Source organism: Dryobates pubescens, chromosome W, assembly GCF_014839835.1.
Source record: "Dryobates pubescens isolate bDryPub1 chromosome W, bDryPub1.pri, whole genome shotgun sequence".
NCBI classification, from domain to species: domain Eukaryota; kingdom Metazoa; phylum Chordata; class Aves; order Piciformes; family Picidae; genus Dryobates; species Dryobates pubescens.
The window spans coordinates 576,392-599,720 of NC_071656.1; the positions used below are offsets into that span (position 1 = coordinate 576,392).

The 23,329-nt window shown below is 45.1% G+C and overlaps 1 protein-coding gene across 1 annotated transcript; it reads left to right on the top strand.

The window, feature by feature from the left end:
- The first annotated feature begins 2,633 nt into the window (after positions 1-2,633).
- Positions 2,634-19,706, top strand: LOC104296114 (protein C18orf25 homolog). The gene is made up of 2 exons (XM_054177724.1): positions 2,634-3,395; positions 19,546-19,706. The coding sequence occupies exons 1-2, from the start codon at positions 2,636-2,638 to the stop codon at positions 19,704-19,706; spliced, it is 921 nt and encodes a 306-aa protein (XP_054033699.1). The 5' UTR covers positions 2,634-2,635.
- Positions 19,707-23,329: the final 3,623 nt, after the last annotated feature.

Below are 23,329 nucleotides of genomic sequence, written 5' to 3' on the forward strand. Positions count from 1 at the left end.
GGAGGCTGTTTCAAGATCATCAGATCTTGTCCTCGTGGGGGACTTCAACCTGCCGGATATCTGCTGGGAACTTAATTCAGCAGAGAGAAGGCAGTCCAGAAGATTCCTGGAGCGGATAGAGGATTGCTTCCTGACGCAGCTGTTAAGTGAGCCTACCAGGGGACAGGCTCTGCTTGACTTGCTGCTCTCCAATAGGGAAGGGCTAGTGGGAGATGTGACCGTGGGAGGCTGCCTAGGGTGCAGTGACCACGAGATAGTGAAGTTTTCAATATGCAGGGAAATAGGGAGGAGTACCAACAGAACCTTCACCTTGGACTTCCGGAGGGCAAACTTCAGCCTCTTTAAGAAACTTATTTGTAAAGTTCCCTGGGTACCAACCCTCATGAACCGAGGGGTCCAGGAGGGTTGGACCTACTTCAAACAGGAGCTCTTGAAGGCACAGGAACTGGCGGTCCCCATGTGCCGAAAGATGAGCCGGCGGGGAAGGCGACCGGCCTGGATGGACAAGCAGCTCCTGAAGGATTTAAGGGAAAAAAAGAGGCTGTATCACTTTTGGAAGGAGGGGAAGGCTTCTCTAGGTATGTTTAAGGAAGTGGTTAGACTATGTAGGAATAAAATTAGAGAGGCAAAGGCCCACTTGGAACTGAAGCTGGCCACCTCTGTGAAAGATAATAAAAAGCAATTTTACAAATATATCAACGCTAAAAAGAAGGGCAAGAAGAACCTCCACTCCTTACTGGACCTGGAGGGGAACATGGTGACCGAAGATGAGGAAAAGGCTGAGGTCCTGAACGCCTTCTTTGCCTCAATGTTTAACAGCAAGGTAGGAGTCCAGGATGAGTGGCCTCCTGAGCTGGGTAATAGGGTCGGGGAGCAGTGTAATGCCCCAGAAATCCATGAGGAATTAGTCCGGGACCTGCTGAGCCACTTGGACACCCATAAGTCCATGGGACCGGATGGGATCCATCCTAGGGTGCTGAGAGAGCTGGCAAATGAGCTGGCCAAGCCACTCTCCATCATTTTCCTCCAGTCCTGGCTCACTGGAGAGGTCCCAGATGACTGGAAACTGGCCAATGTGGTCCCCATCCACAAGAAGGGACGGATGGAGGAACCTGGAAACTACAGACCAGTCAGCCTGACCTCAGTGCCAGGGAAAGTGATGGAGCAGATTATCCTGGAGGCAATAACTGCGCGCCTGAAGGATGGCCAAGGGCTCAGGTCCAGCCAACATGGATTTAGGAAGGGCAGGTCCTGCCTCTCCAACCTGATCTCCTTCTATGATCAGGTGACCCGTCTGGTGGATGTGGGGAGGCCTGTGGATGTAGTCTATCTGGACTTCAGCAAGGCCTTTGACACTGTCCCCCACAGTAAACTGCTGGCTAAGCTGTCAGCTCGTGGTTTGGACCGCAACACTCTGTGCTGGGTTAGGAACTGGCTGGAGGGCCGAGCCCAGAGAGTGGTGGTGAATGGTGCCACATCCGGCTGGCGGCCAGTCACCAGTGGCGTCCCCCAGGGATCAGTGCTGGGCCCCATCCTCTTTAGCATCTTCATTGATGATCTGGATGAGGGGGTTGAGTCAGTCATCATCAAGTTTGCAGATGACACCAAGTTGGGAACAGATGTTAGTCAGTTAGAGGGTAGAAAGGCTCTGCAGAGGGACCTTGACCAACTGGACAGATGGGCAGAGTCCAATGGGATGGCATTTAATAAGTCCAAGTGCCGGGTGCTGCACTTTGGCCACGGCAACCCCATGCAGAGCTACAGGCTGGGGTCAGAGTGGCTGGAGAGCTGCCAAACAGAGAGGGACCTGGGGGTGATGATTGACACCTGCCTAAACATGAGCCAGCAGTGTGCCCAGGTGGCCAAGAAGGCCAATGGCATCCTGGCCTGTATTAGGAATAGTGTGGCCAGCAGGAGCAGGGAGGTCATTGTGCCCCTGTACTCTGCATTGGTTAGGCCACACCTTGAGTACTGTGTCCAGTTCTGGGCCCCTCAGTTTAGGAAGGACATCGAGACACTTGAACGTGTCCAGAGAAGGGCAACAAGGCTGGTGAGAGGCCTTGAGCACAAGCCCTATGAGGAGAGGCTGAGGGAGCTGGGATTGTTTAGCCTGGAGAAGAGAAGGATCAGAGGTGACCTCATTGCCCTCTACAACTACTTGAAAGGTGGTTGTAGACAGGAGGGGGTTGATCTCTTCTCCCAGGCAACCAGCACCAGAACAAGGGGACACAGTCTCAAGCTGTGCCAGGGGAGGTGAGGAAGAAGTTCTTCACTGAGCGAGTCATTCGTCATTGGAATGGGCTGCCCATGGAGGTGGTGGAGTCGCCGTCCCTGGAGGTGTTCAAGGGGAGATTGGACGTGGCACTTGGTGCCATGATCTAGTTGTGAGGTCTGTTGGAACAGGTTGGACTTGATGATCCTTGGGGTCTCTTCCAACCTTAGTTACTGTGATACTGTGATACTGTACAATACTGAACCACATTGTCTGTAATTGAAAGTAAGAAGTTGTTTAGATAATGGTGTGAAGAACAGGATTAAATGAGTTATTTGGGTGAATTATTCTTACTGTTCTGTTCTCGTGCAGGCTACTGTGTTGCTGAGATCCATATCTGGTTCACCAAGTCTTCCAGACTGCATGTTTCATGCTTTGAGACCAGAAGGACCTTGGTGTTCTGAAATGAAGATGGAGCCAGTGGGAAAATCAGAACTTCTTGTTTCAGAAATTCCAACAGAGGCTTCTGAAAAGCAAGAAACTACTCCTGATGAAGAACCTATAGAACTTGAGAGACAAACTCAGAAAGATAATGTGCCCATTACAACAGACTCTGTGGTGCTAACTTCAATGCCTTGCTTATTGATGGAACTGAGTCGAGACTCCTCAGAGTCTCAGCTAGCATCTACAGAGAGCAATAAGCCAACAGGTGGTCAAGTTTACGAGAGTGACTCTTCTAATCGCTTCATCCTTTCCCCTTCTTCCAGTGGACATTTGGCTGACTCGGATACATTGTTTTCCACAGAAGAGAATGAGCCCTGTCATGATGAAACTGCTGTAGAGGGAGATTCTTCTGCAGTGTCTGGGACTGCAGTTGGGAGGAAATTCAGGCGATCCAGGTCTGAAAGCAAAGTTTCAGCAATGGCTGCCAAGAAAAACCGACAGTCTAATAATAAGCATAATGGTCGACTCACCAAGGTAAAAGGTCATCGAAACCAAAAGCACAAAGAAAGAATCCGGATCTTAAGACATAAACGAGAGGCAGCTGCTCGCAAGAAGTACAACCTGCTGCAGGACAGTAGTACCAGTGATAGCAACCAGACATGTGAATCCAGCACAACTTCATCATCAGATGATGAAGAGGTTTCAGGGAGCAACAAGACAATCACTGCAGAAATACCAGGTAGAGGGTGCTTTTTAAACTGAACTGTACTGCATCTGACATAATTTCTTATGTCAAAATTTAAAAAGTGCCACTTGAGAAAAAACAGAACTGCAGCTCTGTGTAAATTTGAAGGCTGCAGTATGTTCAAAAGACATGGGCAAATTTTAAAATCTGTTCTGAGGTTTCAGTGCATTTCTGCACACCAAAAAAGAAGTGTTAAATTGGAGGAAGGACTATCTTTGAGTTCTGGAATTTTCAGATCTTTTCCTTTCTAAGCCTATATGAACTCCTATCACCTCTGTCAAATCCTATTAAATGGTAATAATCCAATAAATACAATCTTATGTGGCCAGCTTTGCTTTAATATATTAAGACCACAACTTGATAGTTGTGTTATAAATAACATGATGTACCTCTTGCTGGTGTTACAGTAAGGCCCTGTTTGTCATTGCACTTAAGCTGTGCTTTCACCTCTATATTTTAGTGTATGACAAAACTACTTATTGTAAATTCTTGCAGATTGCAGGTGGTCCTGGTGGTTGTGGCTCAGTTGGTAGCACATAAGACCCTTAATGGGAAGCTTGTGAGTTCAAGCCTGCAGTGGGCACTATTGTCCTCCCTACTCTAGTCATGGGGTCTGTGGTGACAGGTTGGACTCGATGATCTTTGAGGTCTCTTCCAACCTTGGTGATACTGAATACTGGTCAACTACTTTAGGACATAAATGCAAATTTGTTCACACATGTGCCCAAGCTATGTCTACACCTAAATTCTGAACATTTTGGAGAAAGCTGTTACCTTTTTCCTATGTCATAAGGATCCATAATTTCAATACATTTAATTTTATGACATATCCATGCTAAGATTGAAGGCAGCAAATTATAGGGGTGTGGTAGGTTGAGAGAGGGCTTAGCTCTCCCTCCTCCACAGAGTAAGAAACCCCAACTAGCCCAATCGAAGAGCAAGCTATACATTTACAAGCATATATGGAAAGCAGGTTATATATAACACAATATATACAGGTATTTACAATATATACACAGAAATACACAGCAAAGACAAATAACACAACAAAAATCCCTCCTCGAGGAGGGATCCCCTCCTTGGAACCCCCTCTCTCCCCCCCTACCTCCCTTTTTCCCCAAAAAGGGGTTAGAGAGAGAGAAAGGCAAGTTACTAAGGAAAAGAGTTGTTAGTAAGCTTTAAAAGCCCATGCAGGATTAGTGTTTGCTTATCTGAAAAGATTAGAAGTTGGTTGGCCATCCCATCTGTTCATGTTCTCACCACAAGCACCAGGTTGGACCATTGTCACCTGCAGCCGTGTACAAAATTTTCTTAATGTCTGGACCATCACGGACAGGTCCCAGTCCCACTGCTTCAACTACCTCTTGCTTTATCTGGTCAAAGGCTGCTTGTTGTTCAGGTCCCCAGTGGAAACTGTTTGTCTTTCGAGTCACATCATACAGAGGTTTCACAATCTGACTGTATCCAGGAATGTGTAGTCTCCAAAATCCCACTATTCATAGAAATACATAGAATAAACCAGGTTGGAAGAGACCTTCAAGATCATCGCGTCCAACCCATCAACCAATCCAACACCGCCCAAGCAACTAACCCACAGCACCAAGTACCCCGTCAAGTCTTCTCCTAAAAACCTCCAGTGATGGCGACTCTACCACCTCCCCAGGCAGCCCATTCCAATGGGCAATCACTCTTTCTGTATAGAACTTTTTACTAACATCCAGCCTGAATCTCCCCTGGCGCAGCCTGAGACTGTGTCCTCTTGTTCTGGTACTGCTTGCCTGGGAGAAGAGACCAACATCCGTCTGTCTACAACCTCCCTTCAGGTAGTTGTAGAGAGTAATAAGGTCACCCCTGAGTCTCCTCTTCTCCAGGCTAAGCAACCCCAGCTCCCTCAGCCTCTCCTCGTAGGGCTTATGTTCCAAACCCCTCACCAACTTTGTTGCTCTTCTCTGGACTCGTTCCAGCAAGTCAACATCCTTCCTAAACTGAGGGGCCCAGAACTGGACACAGTACTCGAGGTGCGGCCTAACCAGTGCAGTGTACAGGGGCAGAATGACCTCCCTGCTCCTGCTGGCCACACTGTTCCTGATGCAGGCCAGGATGCCATTGGCCCTCTTAGCTGCCTGGGCACACTGCAGGCAAGAAATGTAGAGTTTCTTGCTTGTTCGTGGCATTTGCCATGGTAGAGACTCTATTTACCACATCCACTGGAATGTGTCGGCATCCATCCTGCCACTGCAGTCCCAGAAACTGGATCTCTGTGGTAGGACCTTTCACCTTGTCTCGCTTGATGGCAAAACCTGCATTCAGAAGAATGTCCATGATTTTGTTACCTTTCTCGAAGACTTCTTCAGCAGTTTTACCCCAGACAATGATATCATCGATGAACTGGATGTGTTCTGGAGCACCACCTTCCTCCAGAGCATCATGGATTACTGCATGACAGATGCTTGAGCTGTGGATCCAGCCCATTGGCAGTCTGTTGAAAGTGTACTGGATTCCTCTCCAGGTGAAAGCAAACTGAGGCCTGCATTCCTCTGCTATGGGAATAGAGAAGAATGCATTAGCAATGTCTATGGTAGCATACCATTTGGCCTCTTTGGATTCCAGCTCATACTGGAGTTCCATCATATCTGGTACTGCTGCACTCATAGGTGGAGTTACTTCATTCAGGGCTCGGTAGTCCACTGTCAGACGCCAGCCTCCATTCGGCTTTCGCACAGGCCACACTGGACTGTTGAAAGGTGAATGAGTTTTGCTGATGACTTTCTGACTCTCCAACTGACGAATCAGATTCTGAATGGGCAACAAAGAGTCACGGTTGGTTCTGTATTGCCTGTGATGCACAGTCCGAGAAGCAACCGGCAACTTAATGTCCTGAATCTTGTGTTGTCCCACAACTGCAGATTCATCAGAAAGTTCAGGTCTAGCCGACAGCTTCAGCTTTTGTCCATCAATCTCTACAGAAGCTACTCCAAAAGCCCATTTGTAACCTTTAGGGTCCTTGAAACGCCCTTCTCTCAGAAAGTCAATTCCCAAAATACAAGGTGCATCAGGTCCGGTCACAACTGTATGCTTTTTCCACTGTTTGCCAGTTAAGCTTATATTAACCCCCACCTTACTTAACTCTTGAGATCCACCAGTGACTCCCAGAATAGTTATGGACTCTGATCCCTGATAATTTGATGGCATTATGGTGCACTGAGCTCCTGTGTCAACCAAGGCCCTGTACTTCTGAAAGTGTGAAGTGCCAGGCCACTGGATGTACACATCCCAATAGATTCTGTTATCTCTATTACCCCTCTCCTCCCCCTGGCGGGAGGCAGAGCACCCCTAGTTATGGGGAACATGTCCACAGGTGCAACGAGCACACTGTGCAGTGTTAGAACTGGAGCCACTGTTGGAGCTATTAGAGTTGTCCTGGGGAACTGTGGAAGTAACAGCTACCCTTCTGGTATTGCTACCTCGGGTTCTGCCACTTTGCAGTTCCCACAGTCTCCTGAAAAGATTAGAAGTTGGTTGGCCATCCCAACTGTTCATGTTCTCACCAAACTGATCACGCAGGGTAATCCAAATAGTCCTACGTGATTGCCTTGGTGGTCTGTTTTGGTTTGGCCTATTTTGGAATGACCTCCTTGGAGGATGTCTATTCCTCACAGCTGAAACCTGTATCCACCTGGAAGAAGAATTGGAATTATCTCTTTGTGCCAATTGGGAAATGGTGTTTTTGAATTCATCCTTCAGCTCTTTCATGCAATTCTCCAGTTTTCAATGGCTGAAACCAAAGAAACACGTGTCATGCTATCATCCAATTGTCTCAACTGATCAGTGAATTGGCCAACCATAGGAGGAGCTCCACCATAATTTCTTGCTACAATTCTGCTTGCCAGAATGTTTGCATAATTAGAAGGAGCAAGCTTGATGAGCTTTTTAGCAAGACCATTTCCTACAGGAACATCATCAGGATTCAGAGATTCATGTTCACCATAGAGTATCTCTCTAATGGCAAACTCCCTCAGACGCTTAATTCCCTCATCTATGGTAGTCCAGGGCTTAGGATTCCATGGAAGATCATCTCGGGAAGGGTATCTCATGAGAACCGCCATTAGAAGGCGTATCCACAGATTAACCTTGCCGAGAGCCTTGCCCAGATGTCTATCTATTCCATTATCCTTTGAGAGAGTTCCTAGCTGAGCTGCTGACTTGTCTCCAACCATTAGAGCTGGAGCACCTGTATCATAACATCTTCCAAGCCAAGCGAGACCTGGCTCCTTATCTGCTCTGAGATAGTCTTTTCTTACATTTCGTAATTCCTCACGTGGTGAAGAGCAGTCGGTTATGTCATCTTGTTGCTCCTCTTCCTTTGCCCCCTCTTCCTCAACTTGTTGTCCAAACAACCTTTCTGTCACTCTCTCAGGGATCCCTTTAAGCTGAGAAGCACCACCACTAGCTGCTGTCCTACCAAGAGATGCATCTCGATCCTCTGATGATCTCAATAACTCAGCTATATTTTTAAGACAAATTTTCTCTTCCTCCCCAGCAGAAGAACCTTGCTGTGCATCCCCGTCAGCTCCTGAATCAGCTTTAGGCTTGCCCCTCCTTGTTGTTAAAACTGCTACTTGCTTTACTGGAGCTGTGTTTGGGTTTCCAGCTGCCTTATTGTCAGAAGCTGATAAGCTTTGAGACAGATTAGCTGCTTTGGAGGACGCTTCTGCTCCTGCCATGGAAGAAGGAGGAAATGACTTTGCCTCGTTAATGGTGGCTGCCAGGGACACAGGGGCCGCCATGTTTGGGGCTACTGCCGCCCCTGGCTGCTTGCCAGAATCATTACCACTGCTATTCAGAGCTGCCTTGCCAATTGACTTTTTAGCTTTATCTTTAACTGACACAGATTCCCCATTATCATCATCACTGGATGTTCCTGAAACAGAGCCCGGGTGGTGTTTTCGTCTCTTTGTCCTCCGTTTAATAACAAAACATGCCTTAGACACTTTTTTCTCCCGGTACAGTGCTACCAACAAATACACATTAATCATCACCGATAGCAGGACTACACACATTGAGAAAATCAGCTTTGGATCCCAGCCATCACTTAAAATTACCCTTTCAACGACCGGAATCTTAAACTCCTTTATCTCAATAGGGAGTGTGCTAGATGTTACATTTCTGTATTTCCTGACCAAAAAGAATTCCAGGCACCAATCATATAGGAGCTGCATCTTGTACTTAAACCACAAATATAAATTTTGCATTATATATTTACCTATCTGATTGATAATCATACCCAGGCAATACTTGTAGATCAATACACCAAAGACCGAGAAGAGCAGACGCTCTAAAAGCCAAAACACCTTCATGTTTGCTCGTTTGACTCAAGCAAGCAATAAATCAAACTAATTTATCACCAAGCCCCGAGTTGGGCAGCCAATAATATGGTAGGTTAAGAGAGGGCTTAGCTCTCCCTCCTCCACAGAGTAAGAAACCACAGCTAAATCAGTCGAAGAGCAAAAGCTATATATTTACGAGCATATATGGAAAGCAGGTTATATATAACACAATATATACAGGTATTTGCAATATATACACAGAAACACACAGCAAAGAGAAATGACACAACAAAAATCCCTCCCCGAGGGAGGGATCCCCTCCTTGGAACCCCCTCTCTCCCCCCCCTACCTCCCTTTTTCCCCAAAAAGGGGTTAGAGAGAGAGAAAGGCAAGTTACTAAGGAAAAGAGTTGTTAGTAAGCTTCAAAAGCCCATGCAGGATTAGTGTTTGCTTATCTGAAGGCCAACTCCAGCAGTTAGCAGAGAGAGCAGGCAGGGAGAACAGGCTGATACCACACTCCCCCAACTCCCAAACGAAACTGAACTGAGGAAAAAAAAATTTTCCAACTGCTTCACAATCTAAAGCTGCATTTTTGTTTATCAACCAATGAAATTCGTTTAGACTATCAGAATGTTTTGGTTCTAGTACCAAAAACATTAGCCAGTGTGTTCCAGCAGTGTTTGTTCTTAAAGGCACAGCCTCAAACGACCACAATGAGCCTGGGAATTACAGGCCTGTCAGCCTGACCTCAGTGCCAGGAAAGATTATGGAACAGGTCATCCTGAGTGCAATCACACAACACTTAGAGGATGGCCAAGGGATCAGGCCCAGCCAGCATGGGTTTAGGAAGGGCAGGTCGTGCCTGACCAACCTGATCTCTTTCTATGATCAGGTGACCCGCCTGGTGGATGTGGGGAGGCCTGTGGATGTAGTCTACCTGGACCTCAGCAAGGCCTTTGACACCGTTCCCCATAGCAAACTCCTGGCCAAGCTGTCAGCCCATGGCTTGGATGGGAGCACACTGCGATGGGTTAGGAACTGGCTGGAGGGCCGAGCCCAGAGAGTGGTGGTGAATGGTGCCACATCCAGCTGGCAGCCAGTTACTAGTGGTGTGCCCCAAGGATCAGTACTGGGCCCCATGCTCTTTAACATCTTTATTGACGATCTGGACGAGGGCATTGAGTCCATCATCAGTAAATTTGCTGATGACACCAAGCTGGGGGCAGGAGTTGATCTGCTGGAGGGTAGAGAGGCTCTGCAGAGGGACCTCAATAGGCTGGACAGATGGGCAGAGTCCAACGGCATGAGATTGAACACATCCAAGTGCCGGGTTCTGCACATTGGCCACAGCAACCCCATGCAGAGCTACAGGCTGGGGTCAGAGTGGCTGGAGAGCAGTCAGGCAGAGAGGGACCTGGGGGTGCTGGTCGACGGTAGACTGAACATGAGGCTGCAGTGTGGCCAGGCAGCCAGGAGGGCCAATGGCATCCTGGCCTGCATCAGGAACAGTGTGGCCAGCAGGAGCAGGGAGGTCATTCTGCCCCTGTACACTGCACTGGTTAGGCCGCACCTCGAGTACTGCGTCCAGTTCTGGACCCCTCAGTTTAGGAAGGATGCTGACTTGCTGGAACGAGTACAGAAAAGAGCAACAAAGTTGGTGAGGGGTTTGGAACACAAGCCCTATGAGGAGAGGCTGAGGGAGCTGGGCTTGCCCAGCCTGGAGAAGAGGAGACTCAGGGGTGACCTTATTGCTCTCTACAACTACCTGAAGGGAGGTTGTAGACAGACGGATATTGGTCTCTTCTCCCAGGCAGCCAGCACCGGAACAAGAGGACACAGTCTCAGGCTGTGCCAGAGGAGGTTCAGGCTGGATGTTAGGAAAAAGTTCTATACAGAAAGAGTGATTGCCCATTGGAATGGGCTGCCTGGGGAGGTGGTGGAATCGCCGTCCTTGGAGGTTTTCAGGAGAAGACTTGATGGGGTGCTTGGTGCCATGGGTTATTTGTTTAGGTGGTGTTGGATTGGTTGATGGGTTGGACACGATGATCTTGAAGGTCTCTTCCAACCTGGTTTGCTCTATGTATTATTCTATGTATTCTATTTTGAGTATTCTATTCACTGCAGAGGAAAGAAACATGATCAGACAGGCTGGTATGAGAATATGGGAGAGGCAGAATCAGGAGGGCCCGCCAGGATATTAGAAGTGGCCTAATCAAGATCCTCAGTGGGACCATCAACAGCTTCAAGGGAGACAGAACAAGGGACTCCTGAGGACTACATTAATACAAGGAATAAAAGAAGCTGTGCCCAGAAATTTTGATAAAGCCTCTAGTGAGCATCAGAGGAAGCCTCTTCCGGAGTGGATGGTAAGATTAAGGAGAAGCTTGCAGATGTATTCTGGAATAGATCCCAGTTCTGCAGCTGGAGTGATACTTCTCAGGACACAATTTGTGGCAAAATCATGGGCAGATATCAGAAAGAAATTGGAAAAGATCGAGTATTGGCAAGGCAGAGGTTTAGAGGAATTACTACGGGAAGCTCAGAAGGTGTTTGTAAGGAGGGATGAAGAGAAACAGAAGGAAAAAGCTAGAGTGTTGGCAACTGCTGTAAGGGAAGGTCAGAAATCAGTCAGCTGCTCGGATTTCAGGGGTACTGTCAATTATGGATAGAGAGGTAAGAAAAGGTAAAATTCTTATATGAGGAATTATCCCTCAATAATAATATTAAATGGAGTCCAGAAGATGATGAGTGACTGGATAAAATAAAAAGAATGTTGGTTGATGCCCTGTTTTAAATTTGCCTGACACAGACAAACCGGGTTCTGCACATTGGCCACAGCAACCCCATGCAGAGCTACAGGCTGGGGTCAGAGTGGCTGGAGAGCAGCCAGGTAGAGAGGGACCTGGGGGTGCTGGTCGATGGTAGGCTGAATATGAGCCTGCAGTGTGCCCAACCTGGTTTATTCTATTCTATTCTATTCTATTCTATTCTATTCTATTCTATTCTATTCTATTCTATTCTATTCTATGTACCATTTGATCTTTTTGTAAGTACATCTAACCAAACAGCATATGGGGTGTTGACCCAGGACTGGACTGGAAGTAAAAATCCTGTTGGGCATTGTTCCAAGTTATTAGACCCTGCAACTAGGTGATGACCAATTTGCTTATAAGCTTTAGTAGCAATGGCATTATTAGTACAGGTGGCCCAGAAAGCAACTTTTAATTTTGTTCTTGTCTCAGAATCCCACCTTTGGGATACCCGATACATAAAATTAAAGTTGGGGGTAAAGTGTTAATAAAAACTTGGAAAGGAGAGTCACTAATTTCCCCCTGGGAAGGATCTTTTCTTGTTTTTGTTAACAACAGATACAGCTGTCCGTACTGCAGAAAAAGGGTGGACACATGTTTTGTGAGTAAAAGGACCACTTCAGGAATGTGCCTCCGAACCTGACTGACTCAAATAAATGTAACACCTGTAACACTTTAGTGTGAAGGTTCTGGAGCTCGTGAGACAAACCCACCTTTTGAAATATATGACATTATGTGACATCGAAACTGCATTGCAAAGAAAACATCAAGGAAAGCCCCCATTTCATTCTGTGTATAAAACATCCTGGGACTTGATGTCATTGGGGATAGGTAACATGTAAATGTTTTAGATCGTTGTAAGAAATGTTGTAAGAAATGGTATTTGTTATAATCGAGGAATATTTTATCCTGACTGCTGGGAAGACACTCCAACTGAAAGCTGAAATCTTAAAGGGATCTGGAGGGTTCCTGAAGAATGTAACTGCTGCCAAGAAGATACCATACCTGGCTGCTGGTTGCAACCCAGTAGGCTGAGGAGGCAGAGTTAACATATACTGGTGGAGCCTAATCTTGATCCTCACCCTATTTTTGTATAAGGAGTCCAATCAAAATCTTGAGACCATGTCCCTAGGTGTGGATAAATTCTTCTCCAACACTAGTAACGGTAAACAGGTTGAATTAGTAATTAGGCCTACTAAAACTTAGAAAAGTGATGGTAAATTTTTCCTGCTGCACTATGATTTTCTGCTGTATAGTTTTGCTAGATTATAATGAATGTAAGCATAGGTGTGACAAAAGCATGACAACTATTCACTCAAAATGAGTTAGCTTTAGATTTCTCATGTGCTGAGAGTGTGTGTGGTTATAAATGTATGCTATTGTAGTTATGTAATTAGGTTTTCTTGAGGGCTCAAAAACTTTAACTTCTTGATTATGAAATGTAAATTGGCTTGTTGGAATAATTGTAACATTGATCTATACCAATTTCTGTAATTGTTGTTTGGTATTAATAAGTTGCAAATAGATGGTTATAATTTGAAGTGATTAGGTTGGTTTTTTTAATTCATCTATGTTCTTCATGTTAAAGCACCAAAAACTGTGTTCAGCTAGTGGGACCACAGAGACTGCAATACAGACAGCCAAGAGAGGATGGACACACGCAACCAGAGTTAAAAGACCTGTGGATCCACCCACCGAATGGACTGTGGTACCCCAAATGGAGGACCTAAGGATGGTCATCAGACGAGTTCCAGTATCAGAGCAGGAGTGGTAATGGTCCTTGCCTGAAAACATAAAACATCCCTGGACAAGGGGATATAATCCAAGCAGAGTATTGGTGGGATTGAAGGAGGCAAGACCGGGTAGACCTCTGTAATTGCCACAAAGAAGATCTAGAGCCATGGCTGTGGGCAGCAACCCCATAGGCCGTATGAGTGGAATTGCAAGTCAAACCGGACTCCTAATTCCCAGGATTAACCACTAAGAGGAAGGACCCAGACCTTGGTGTATATACCATACCCACTCACTGTGTATGGTACCTAGTAAAGTAGAAGATGAAATATTCTCAGGCAAGGAACATCAGTTGTTAACCCACTCCTTCTACCAGGAAGTTGAATTTGGGGTATTTTGTTGCTTGTTATGGAATTGTTGCCAAGTTAGGTTATTATGGCTCAAGCCAAATGTAGTAGAAAGAAGGGGAGGGATTGTATGAAATTGATTTTAATATTTGGCTTTTGTAAGGGGAATTACTGGGGACTGTGGGGTTCAATCGTTGGGGTGATTGGTTGGTTATGGTCTGTATTGTGTGGGGTTCATTCTTGTGTATTGGGAGAGAAAGGTGAGGCGCCAACATGTCCAAATACTGGCCAGGTCAAAAGTGCAGGTTTTGTCTCAGTCCTGATGGAGAGGGGTGGGAGCGTGCTGGGGAATATATGAATATGTATGTTTGAATATATTACTATGTATGTTTGCCATCTATATAAGTTCAACTCGTGTTGTTAGGGTGCGCCTCTGATGACGGAGGTGATTGGAATCAATACAGCTGATCAGTATGATCTAGTATCATTCCTTTATTGTTCCAGTATTGCAGGCCTATGGCACAGGCCTATGGTGAGAGTATAGCACAGTAAAGCAAGGAAGAAGAGGGGATAGGAAAGGCAGAAGTGCCTAGCAAGGGAATGGCTACAACTTATATAAACTCGGAGTGCCTTGTTGGCATGCACTCATTGGTTCCCCAAGAGTGACCACACATCACACTATTATAGATTATTGGTCCAACTACTGATGACATGCAAGGTTTGTTGATGCAGGTGCATGTCCTGTTGTCCCAAGATAACTTGCTGTGTTTATAGCTACCAGTGCCTTGCTTTAATTACAGTGCTGCAAGACAGCACTGTTCGGTACACTGCTAGCTGGCTCTGCACTTATGCTGAGCATGGCCTACCACCATGTCAGGCTCCAGGCCTGCACTGCCAGATTGCTCACACTGCTCGTTGCTGGCATTGCCACAAATCCCCCTTACAAGATACTACTTGCATACACAGAAGCAAGCAAGGTAAAGCTAAGCTGTATAGCAAAAGCAAAAGTTCTGTAGCGCAGCATGTCTAACAGACTGATGTAACCCATACAAGGCACAAAGCTTAAGTTGAACTAGTTACAATGTTCTGACAGAGCTGGCATAATACATGGTCAAAGATAACAGACATTGTAAAGAAGAACTTAGATCTTAATAGTTCTGATCTTTACATTTCACTCTTCTTAGAGAAGACTTGATTATGCCTGAACACATTGCACACAGAGATTAAGGCACAAATGTAATCCTTAGCACTGCCTTTTACAATCTGCCTTAGGGTTATGTTGCATCTTTATTTTCTCTAGGATGGTCAAAAATCATCAATTGTTTAATGGTAGCAAGATTTCTTTAATCTGTAAAGGTAGATCTGGCCAGGCTCTAGCTTCACAGACAGAAAACTTGCAGGCAAACAGCAAGAGCAAAAAGAGCTTCATTGCCTTGCCCAATATAAAATTACACAAAATAATGTGGTTTTGCTCATCCTAGTAATTCTAATCTCTTAACGTTCACACAACAGTTAAGCAGTCACGACATTCAGTTATAAGTTAGATGCTTTCTGTTGACATCCTAGATTATCGTGACAGTCGTTGAGGGCAGTGCTAAGCAGGTTTGCTGATTGTCATTTTCATGACATTTGTGCCATGTTCGTGTGTCTTGTGGTGAGAGGGTTGCAGCACTTTGCAAAGTTGATGTTTCTAGGGTTGCAGCACTTCTAGGGTTGATGTTTCTAGGGTTACAGCATTTCTAGGGTTACCATGAGCTAATTTTCAGGAGGAGACTTGATGGGGTGCTTGGTGCCGTGGGTTAGTTGTTTGGGTGGTGTTTGATTGGTTGATGGGTTGGACGCGATGATCTTGAAGGTCTCTTCCAACCTGGTTTGTTCTATGTTTGTTCTATGTATATTCTATGTATGTATATTTTTTGCTCTGGGGGTATTCTGTCTTTTCCCCTTTTTTTTTTTTTTTTATCTAGTAAGCAAAATGTGAAGATGAAACTTTATCCCCTAGGATGTCTACATTCAGAGGCACACTTAGTTAACAAGAGAAAAGACAAAGTTATCAAACAACCATAATATTCAGTCCTAATTCACATGGTGCTGTGGTACATTCTTCTGAGTGATGTTTGTGATCCCAGATGATCGATGGTCAGCTTCATGGGCAATGCTGTTTCCTCATGGTCTTGATTCTTCTGCCGTTGTTTATTGCGATGATTGCAGTTGACAGAAAAGGAGGCTCAAGGTGACCTAATTGTGGCCATCCAGTATCTGAAGAGAGCCTACAAGAATGCTGGGGAGGAACATCCTAGCATGTCAGGAAATGACAGGACTAGGGAGAATGGAATAAGACTGGGGATGGGAAGAGTCAGGCTGGATGTGAGGAAGAAATTCTTCACCGTGAGCGTGGTGAAGCCCTGGAATGGGTTGTCCAGGGAGGTGGCCAAGGCCCCATGCCTGGAAGTACTCGAGACCAGGCTGGATGAAGCTCTAGCCTGCCTGACCCAGTATGAGGAGTCCCTGCCCATGGCAGTGTGGTTGGAACTAAATGATCCTTGTGGTCCTTTCCAACCCTGATTCATTCTACAAGTCTATGATTCCACATATTTTGTAACTAATTGTTTGTTTGTTTTTAATGTGAGCTATTGTCAAATTTTTAATTAATTTTCTGTTTCATGTTTTAATATTTTTAAATCTATTTTTAATAAATCTGTTTCATTTTGTTTTGATTTTATTATGTATATTATTTTTGTTTTCTAAGTTTAATTTGAATATGTCTTTCCATTATTTTTCAATGGTTTTAATTGTTTTTGTTCAATTTTTAACTTCTTTTTATTTCAATTTATTTTTTATAAATTATTTTTATATATTTTCTGTTAAATTCTAATTTGGTTCATTTTATTTTTTATTGTATTTTGAATGTATTTCTTTTATTATGTATTATTTTTTTGTTATTTTTCATTTTTAGTTATTATTTTCTATGCTGAATTTATTAATTATTTTTATATGTTTAATATTTTTTATTTTTAATTTAGTTCTGTTGTTTAATCTTTAATTCATTTCTTACTTTTGTTTTTTGATTATTTTTATACTGTTTTAATGTATTTTTATTTTTTTCATTGCATTTTATTTTTCATCTATACTTTTAAATTATTTTTTGTTAATTTGTGTTGTTAATTGTAATCTAATTTTGACATTTTTAAAAATTTTTACTACTCTAATCTAACTTTTACACAGTTTTTCTAATTAATTTTTGTTATTTTTGTATCTTATTTTAAATTTTTTTTGTTCTTTAAATTTTTATTATTATTTTTAACTCACTTCTTGTCATTTTTAATGTATTTCTTTTTTTACCTTCTTTATTATTATTTTTATTTTGTTATTGTAATTTTTTAATCTGTATTTTAATTTGTTATTCTAATCAATTTTTTATTTATTTTTTAAATGTATTTTTAATCTAGTTTTTAATATTTTATTTTGTCTGATCTTATATTATTTATTGTAATTATTTTTTATTTTGCATGTTTAGTTCATTTAATCCATTTTCTATTTTAATTTTTATTTTTGCTTTTTACTATATTTTGTAACCTTCTTTTCTATTAATTATTTTTTGTTATTGTTCATTTTAACTTTCTTGGTTTCTTCTTTTTATAGTTTTTTGTTTTAATCTAGTAGTCTTGATAATCCTTATTTTTATTTTTCGCTAACAATTCTTATGTTTTTATTAACAGCTATTTTTGTCAGTAATCCTTATGATTTTTTAGTTTGTCATATTTTGTTTTTAATATTTCATTTTTATTGTTGCTCTTCTTTTTTTATTATTCTGTTATTTAGTACTCTATTTTTTGTATCCAGAGTTTTTGTACTTTTGTTATATGTCTGTATGTTTAAACTTTTTCTTTGTGCATGTTACCTTTTTTGTTTACCCTTTTTTTTGTATTTTTTGTATTTTTTCTAGTCTATGTCTAAGAAGGAAATATAAAGACGTTACATTAGCTAAAGAATACTTTTTAAAATTAATACCTATTTACTACAAACCTTAACTATATTACAGGGAGCTCCTTTGAAATGCCGAGGCACACAACTAAGAAGGTTCGAAGCAAAAGAAAATTTTACAAGGTGAACTCATTACTAAGTACTTATACCTTACTACAATTACTATGTATTAACTACCTATAAGTACCAAATGCTTACCATTCATTATGCTTACCAGGAAAACTTAGCAGAACTCTAAATAACAAATCTTTTAAGGACATTGCAATCAGAAATGAAGAAATTAGCACTGTAGCTTTAAATCAGAGCAGAGCTTTGGTCGGCAAGAGTCATACCAGAAAATTGTCCTCCTTTGTCTGGGGGTGGGGGTAGGGGTGGGTTGAGGGTGGCTAGCAAGGGAACTGCTACAACTTATATAAACTTGGAGTGCCTTGTTGGCATGGACTCATTGGTTCCCTATGAGTGACCACACATCACACTATTATAGATTATTGGTCCAACTACTGATGACATGCAAGGTTTGTTGATGCAGGTGCATATCCTGTTGTCCCAAGATAACTTGCTGTGTTTATAGCTACCAGTGCCTTGCTTTAGTTACAGTGCTGCAAGACAGCACTGTTTGGTACACTGCTAGCTGGCTCTGCACTTATGCTGAGCATGGCCTACCACCATGTCAGGCTCCAGGCCTGCACTGCCAGATTGCTCACACTGCTCGTCGCTGGCATTGCCACACGCCTCTAGCAAACTTGCTCTGCGCCCAGCGCTGTGTTGCCTTTATTTTATAATAAACTGGTTATAAACTTCAGCAGTGAGTTCGTTCCTCACATACCCATGTATTTGCTTTGATCTCACAGTTGTGCAATTTGGTATACTACTTCTATAGAACCTGCTTAGCATAACTCACTCAACATTATTTGCTAAATTTGCTGAAGCCTTAAGGCACAAGCTATGAACTTTCACCTAGATATGTTGAACTTTTACCTAATCAAGTAAAAGAAGGACCCAGAGCCAGTTCAAGCCAGAAGCTAAAGAAGCTACATTCATTAACAGAAGCTGCAACCTTAGAGATAATAAAAGAAATAGCTCATCTAGAGACAATGACAGGACCCAGTGAAGAATAGGAAGACACCACACCCTAATATTACTACTGGTCCAAACTGTAGCATCAGGGGTGGGGAATTTAGATTTCAAGGGGAAAATTGCCCAGGGATTTTATGTTTGAGGTTCCTCTTTGGAAACACACAGCTCAAGATCTAGTATTATTAATAAGGACTTTATAGAAGAATCTTCTTTTGGCTTATTAATTGAGCAGAACTCTAGAGTTGAATCTTGTTATGGTACCTGGCATGAGTAATTTCCATAATACAGTAAGGGCCTTCTTCTCTTTAAGGATTGCCAACAACACAGAGGTGTATTTGCTCTGGGGAAGCAGCTCGCTTGGCCCAGGCCCAGCTCCACTCAACAACTCTCAATACCAACTGCCCACCCACAACCGTACGGTGCTAACGCACGTACATAGACTACAACTCCCAGAATGCACCGAGCAATTGAACCGCGCCCCCCGACGCCTGCACATTCTGTCGTGTGAAAGGTGACTGCCGTCATTTCCACCGCGTAGTGCAGGTCGGGAATGCGAGTCGCTATTGGCTAGCGGTTGCTCCGCATTTCAACGTGCTAGGGAGCAGGAAGCAGTAACCGGTGAAGTAAAAGCACCAAGGCGTGGAACTTCTCGAGGTGAGTATCTAGCAGAACCGCTTCCCCGCCCCGCGGAGAGCCACGCTGCCGGGGCGTGATCCACCCGGGAATTGAAAAAGGATCGATTTAATGCGCGCTTTGATGACGCAACAACGACTAATGAGGTGATGGTACTGCTAAATGCATGGGTCAGGCTGGCACCGGTGGGGTTTCTTTATCGGGGGCGCCTTCATGGGTTACTCGTGCCTGTCAGCGATTTTCCGCGCCGTTCTCGGAGCGCCCGTGCCCAGTGAGCATTCGGTGTTGGCTAGGCCTTCCGTCTTCTCCCGCTCCTGGTACTTGCCGGGCGCTCATTGGCTCTTTCGCCTGGGGCGGGTACTGCCTCCGCCTTACGATTGTCGAGGGTCGCGCTAACTGCCATCAGCGCACGTCAACGGGGCTGTAACTGGTGGACGGGAGGCTGCAGCTTCAACCTGGGCTGAAGTTCAGAGGCGGCGGGTGGCCGTGAGGAGTTCCGGTGTGACGGAGGCGAGGCGTGTCTCTGAGAGCTCCACGGACTGTCGGGCCCGTGAGGACTGCAAGAGGCAGGTCGCGGCGGCGCCTCGCAGCCGATATGGGCAGTGACAGACGTTTTCCGCCCCTTAACAGTGCGACACCTTGCGTACGCCCTTCCCTGCCCTGTTCGGTAAGGCGTGAGTGCCTGGGTCGCCTCTGGGTCGCCTCTGCCTCGGAGAGAGTGAAGCCTTGTCTGTAGCTGAGCGGGGATCAAGAGGATGGCTTGCATCATTGCTCCATGGTTGTTTTTGAAGAAAAATAGAGTGAACTGCACAAGAAGTTCTCATGTCTGTGTTATCTTGAAGCAACCACTGCGGTTACCCACCAAACTTCCCTCAATCTTTCCTGAGATAGCTAGGAGATCATAGAATGGCAGGGGTTGGAAGGGACCTCTGAAGATCATCTAATTCAACCCTCCTGCTAGAGCAGGATCACCCAGAGTAGATCACGCAGGAACAACATACAGGTGGGTTTTGAATGCCTCCAGAGAGCGAGACTCCACAACCTCTCTGGGCAGCCTGTTCCAGTGCTCTGCCACCCTCAAAGTGAAGATTTTTTTTTCCCTGCTTTGTGTGGGACCTCCTGTGTTCCAGTTTATGTCCATTGCCCTTTGTCTCATCACTGGACACCACTGAAAAGTTTTTGCTCCCTTCTCCTGACACTTTTCCTTTACATATTTATAAGTGTAAATTAGATCTCAGTCTCTGCTTTCTCAGGCTAAGTAGACCCAGCTCTCTTGACCTTTCCTTTGTAAGGTAGATGTTCCAGTCCCCTAATCTAAGAGAACTTTCTACTGCACCAGGTCAGCTGGCAACAGATGGAGTACATCTGTCCCAGAGGAGGGGAAAGGTCACAGTATACGAGAATGGCCTGTCCCCCAAAGGTAAAAATATTCCAGGAAGAGAATTGGCAGGTCTCATAGATAGGGCTTTAAACTAGATTCAAAGGGGGAAGGGGCTGAAACCAGTCCGCTTAGGCAGGAGTCTGGGGGTGATAAGCTAGAGCCAGAGGTGAAACCAGCAGCCCAGCTGCAGTGCATGTACACTAATGCACGAAGCATGGGTAACAAACAAGAGGAGCTGGAAGCCTTGTTGCAGCAGGACAGTTATGATGTAGTTGCCATCACAGAGACGGGGTGGGATGACTCTCATGACTGGAGCACTGCAATTGATGGCTACAGGCTCTTCAGGAGAGACAGGCAAGGAAGAAGGGGTGGAGGGGTGGCCCTGTACATCAGGGAGGCACTAGAAGCCATTGAGCTGGAGATCAGGGACAATAGGGTTGAGTGTTTGTGGGTGAGAATTAGAGGGAAGACCAGCAGGGCAGACATCCTGGTTGGAGTCTGTTATAGACCACCCAACCAGGATGAAGATGTTGATGAGTCATTCTATAGTCAGCTTAAGGCTGTCTCAAGATTGCCTGACCTTGTTCTCATGGGCGACTTCAACCTGTCTGATATCTGCTGGGATCTCAACACAGCAGAGAGGAGGCAGTCTAGGAGGTTCTTGGAATGCATGGAGGACAGCTTGTTGTCCCACATGCTGCATGAGCCTACCAGGGGTAAGGCTATGCTTGACCTCCTCTTCACCAAGAGGGAAGGGCTGGTGGGTGATGTGGTGGTCGAAGGGTGTTTAGGGGCCAGAGACCACGACATAATTGAATTTTCAGTATTCGGGCAAGCTAAGAGGGGCAGCAAGAAGACCTCCACTCTGGACTTCCGGAGGGTGGACTTCAGGTTACTCAAGGAACTAACTCAGAGGGTTCTTTGGGAAACAGCCCTTAAAAATAAAGGGGTCCAGGAGAGCTGGACCTACTTCAAGGAAGAACTCTTGAAGGTGCAGGAACAGCCTGTGCCAATGTGCCGGAAGATGAGCCGCCGGGGCAGACGGCCAGCCTGGATGGGTAATGAACTTCTAAAAGAACTAAGGAAAGAAAGGTGAGGCAACCCGTGATAAGTTTAAGGATGTTGCTAGGTCCTGTAGGAAGAAAATTAGGGAGGCAAAAGCACATTTGGAGCTTAGACTGGCCTCTGCTGTGAAGGACAACAAAAAGTCCTTCTATAAATATATTAATAGCAAGAGCAGGGGCAAGGACAACCTCCACTCCTTGGTTGACAGGGAGGGATATGTTGTAATAAAGGATAAGGAAAAGGCAGAGGTACTTAACACCTTCTTTACCTCAAATTTTAATAGCAGGACAGAATGTCTTCCAGACAGCTGGCCTGCAGAGCTGGCAGAAGGAGTCAGGGAGCAGCATAGTCTTCCTCTGTTCCAGAATGGGGTAGTTGGTGATCTGCTTAGCCACTTGGATCCCCACAAGTCCATGGGACCATATGGGATCCATCCTAGGGTGCTGAGAGAGCTGGCAGATGTGCTGACCATGCCGCTCTCCATCATTTTTCAGCAGTCCTGGCTCACTGGAGACATCCCAGAGGAATGGAAGCTGGCCAACGTGGTGCCCATTCACAAGAAGGGCCGGTTGGATGAGCCAGGGAATTATAGGCCTGTCAGCCTGACCTCAGTGCCAGGCAAGATTATAGAACAGGTCATCTTGAGTGCAATCACACAGCACTTATAGGATGGCCAAGGGATCAGGCCCAGCCAGCATGGATTTAGGAAGGGCAGGTCCTGCCTGACCAACCTGATCTCCTTCTATGGTCAGGTGACCCGCCTGGTGGATGTGGGGAGGCCTGTGGATGTAGTCTACCTGGACCTCAGCAAGGCCTTTGACACTGTCCCCCATGGCAGACTCCTGGCCAAGCTGTCAGCCCATGGCTTGGATGGGAGCACACTGCGATGGGTTAGGAACTGGCTGGAGGGCCGAGCCCAGAGAGTGGTAGTGAATGGTGCCACATCCAGCTGGCGGCCAGTTACTAGTGGTGTGCCCCAAGGATCAGTGCTGGGCCCCATGCTCTTTAACATCTTTATTGATGATCTGGATGAGGGCATCGAGTCCATCATCAGTAAATTTGCTGACGACACCAAGCTGGGGGCAGGAGTTGATCTGCCGGAGGGTAGAGAGGCTCTGCAGAGGGACCTCGACAGGCTGGACAGATGGGCAGAGTCCAACGGCATGAGATTGAACACATCCAAGTGCCAGGTTCTGCACATTGGCCACAACAACCCCATGCAGAGCTACAGGCTGGGGTCAGAGTGGCTGGAGAGCAGCCAGGTGGAGAGGGACCTGGGGGTGCTGGTTGATGGTAGGCTGAACATGAGCCTGCAGTGTGCCCAGGCAGCCAAGAGGGCCAATGGCATCCTGGCCTGCATCAGGAACAGTGTGGCCAGCAGGAGCAGGGTGCCGCAAGAAGGGGTCGACACTGATCAATATGATCAACGAAACCCAACTTTATTTATAGTCTTATCTTATACATAGTTAATTCTATTCTAATTTAACACACACTATTGGTTACTTTCTAAAAGGGTTACATCATTGTTTGCACTACTCTGTGGAATTTCTAGCTCAGTCTAATTGCTCCTTTT

Bases quoted from the DNA above. Each gene is read 5' to 3' on its own strand.
- LOC104296114 (XM_054177724.1), top strand. From the start codon at position 2,636: ATGTTTCATGCTTTGAGACCAGAAGGACCTTGGTGTTCTGAAATGAAG. The intron at 3,396-19,545 runs GTAGAGGGTGCT...CGTGCCTGTCAG, and splicing joins AATCACTGCAGAAATACCAG to CGATTTTCCGCGCCGTTCTC.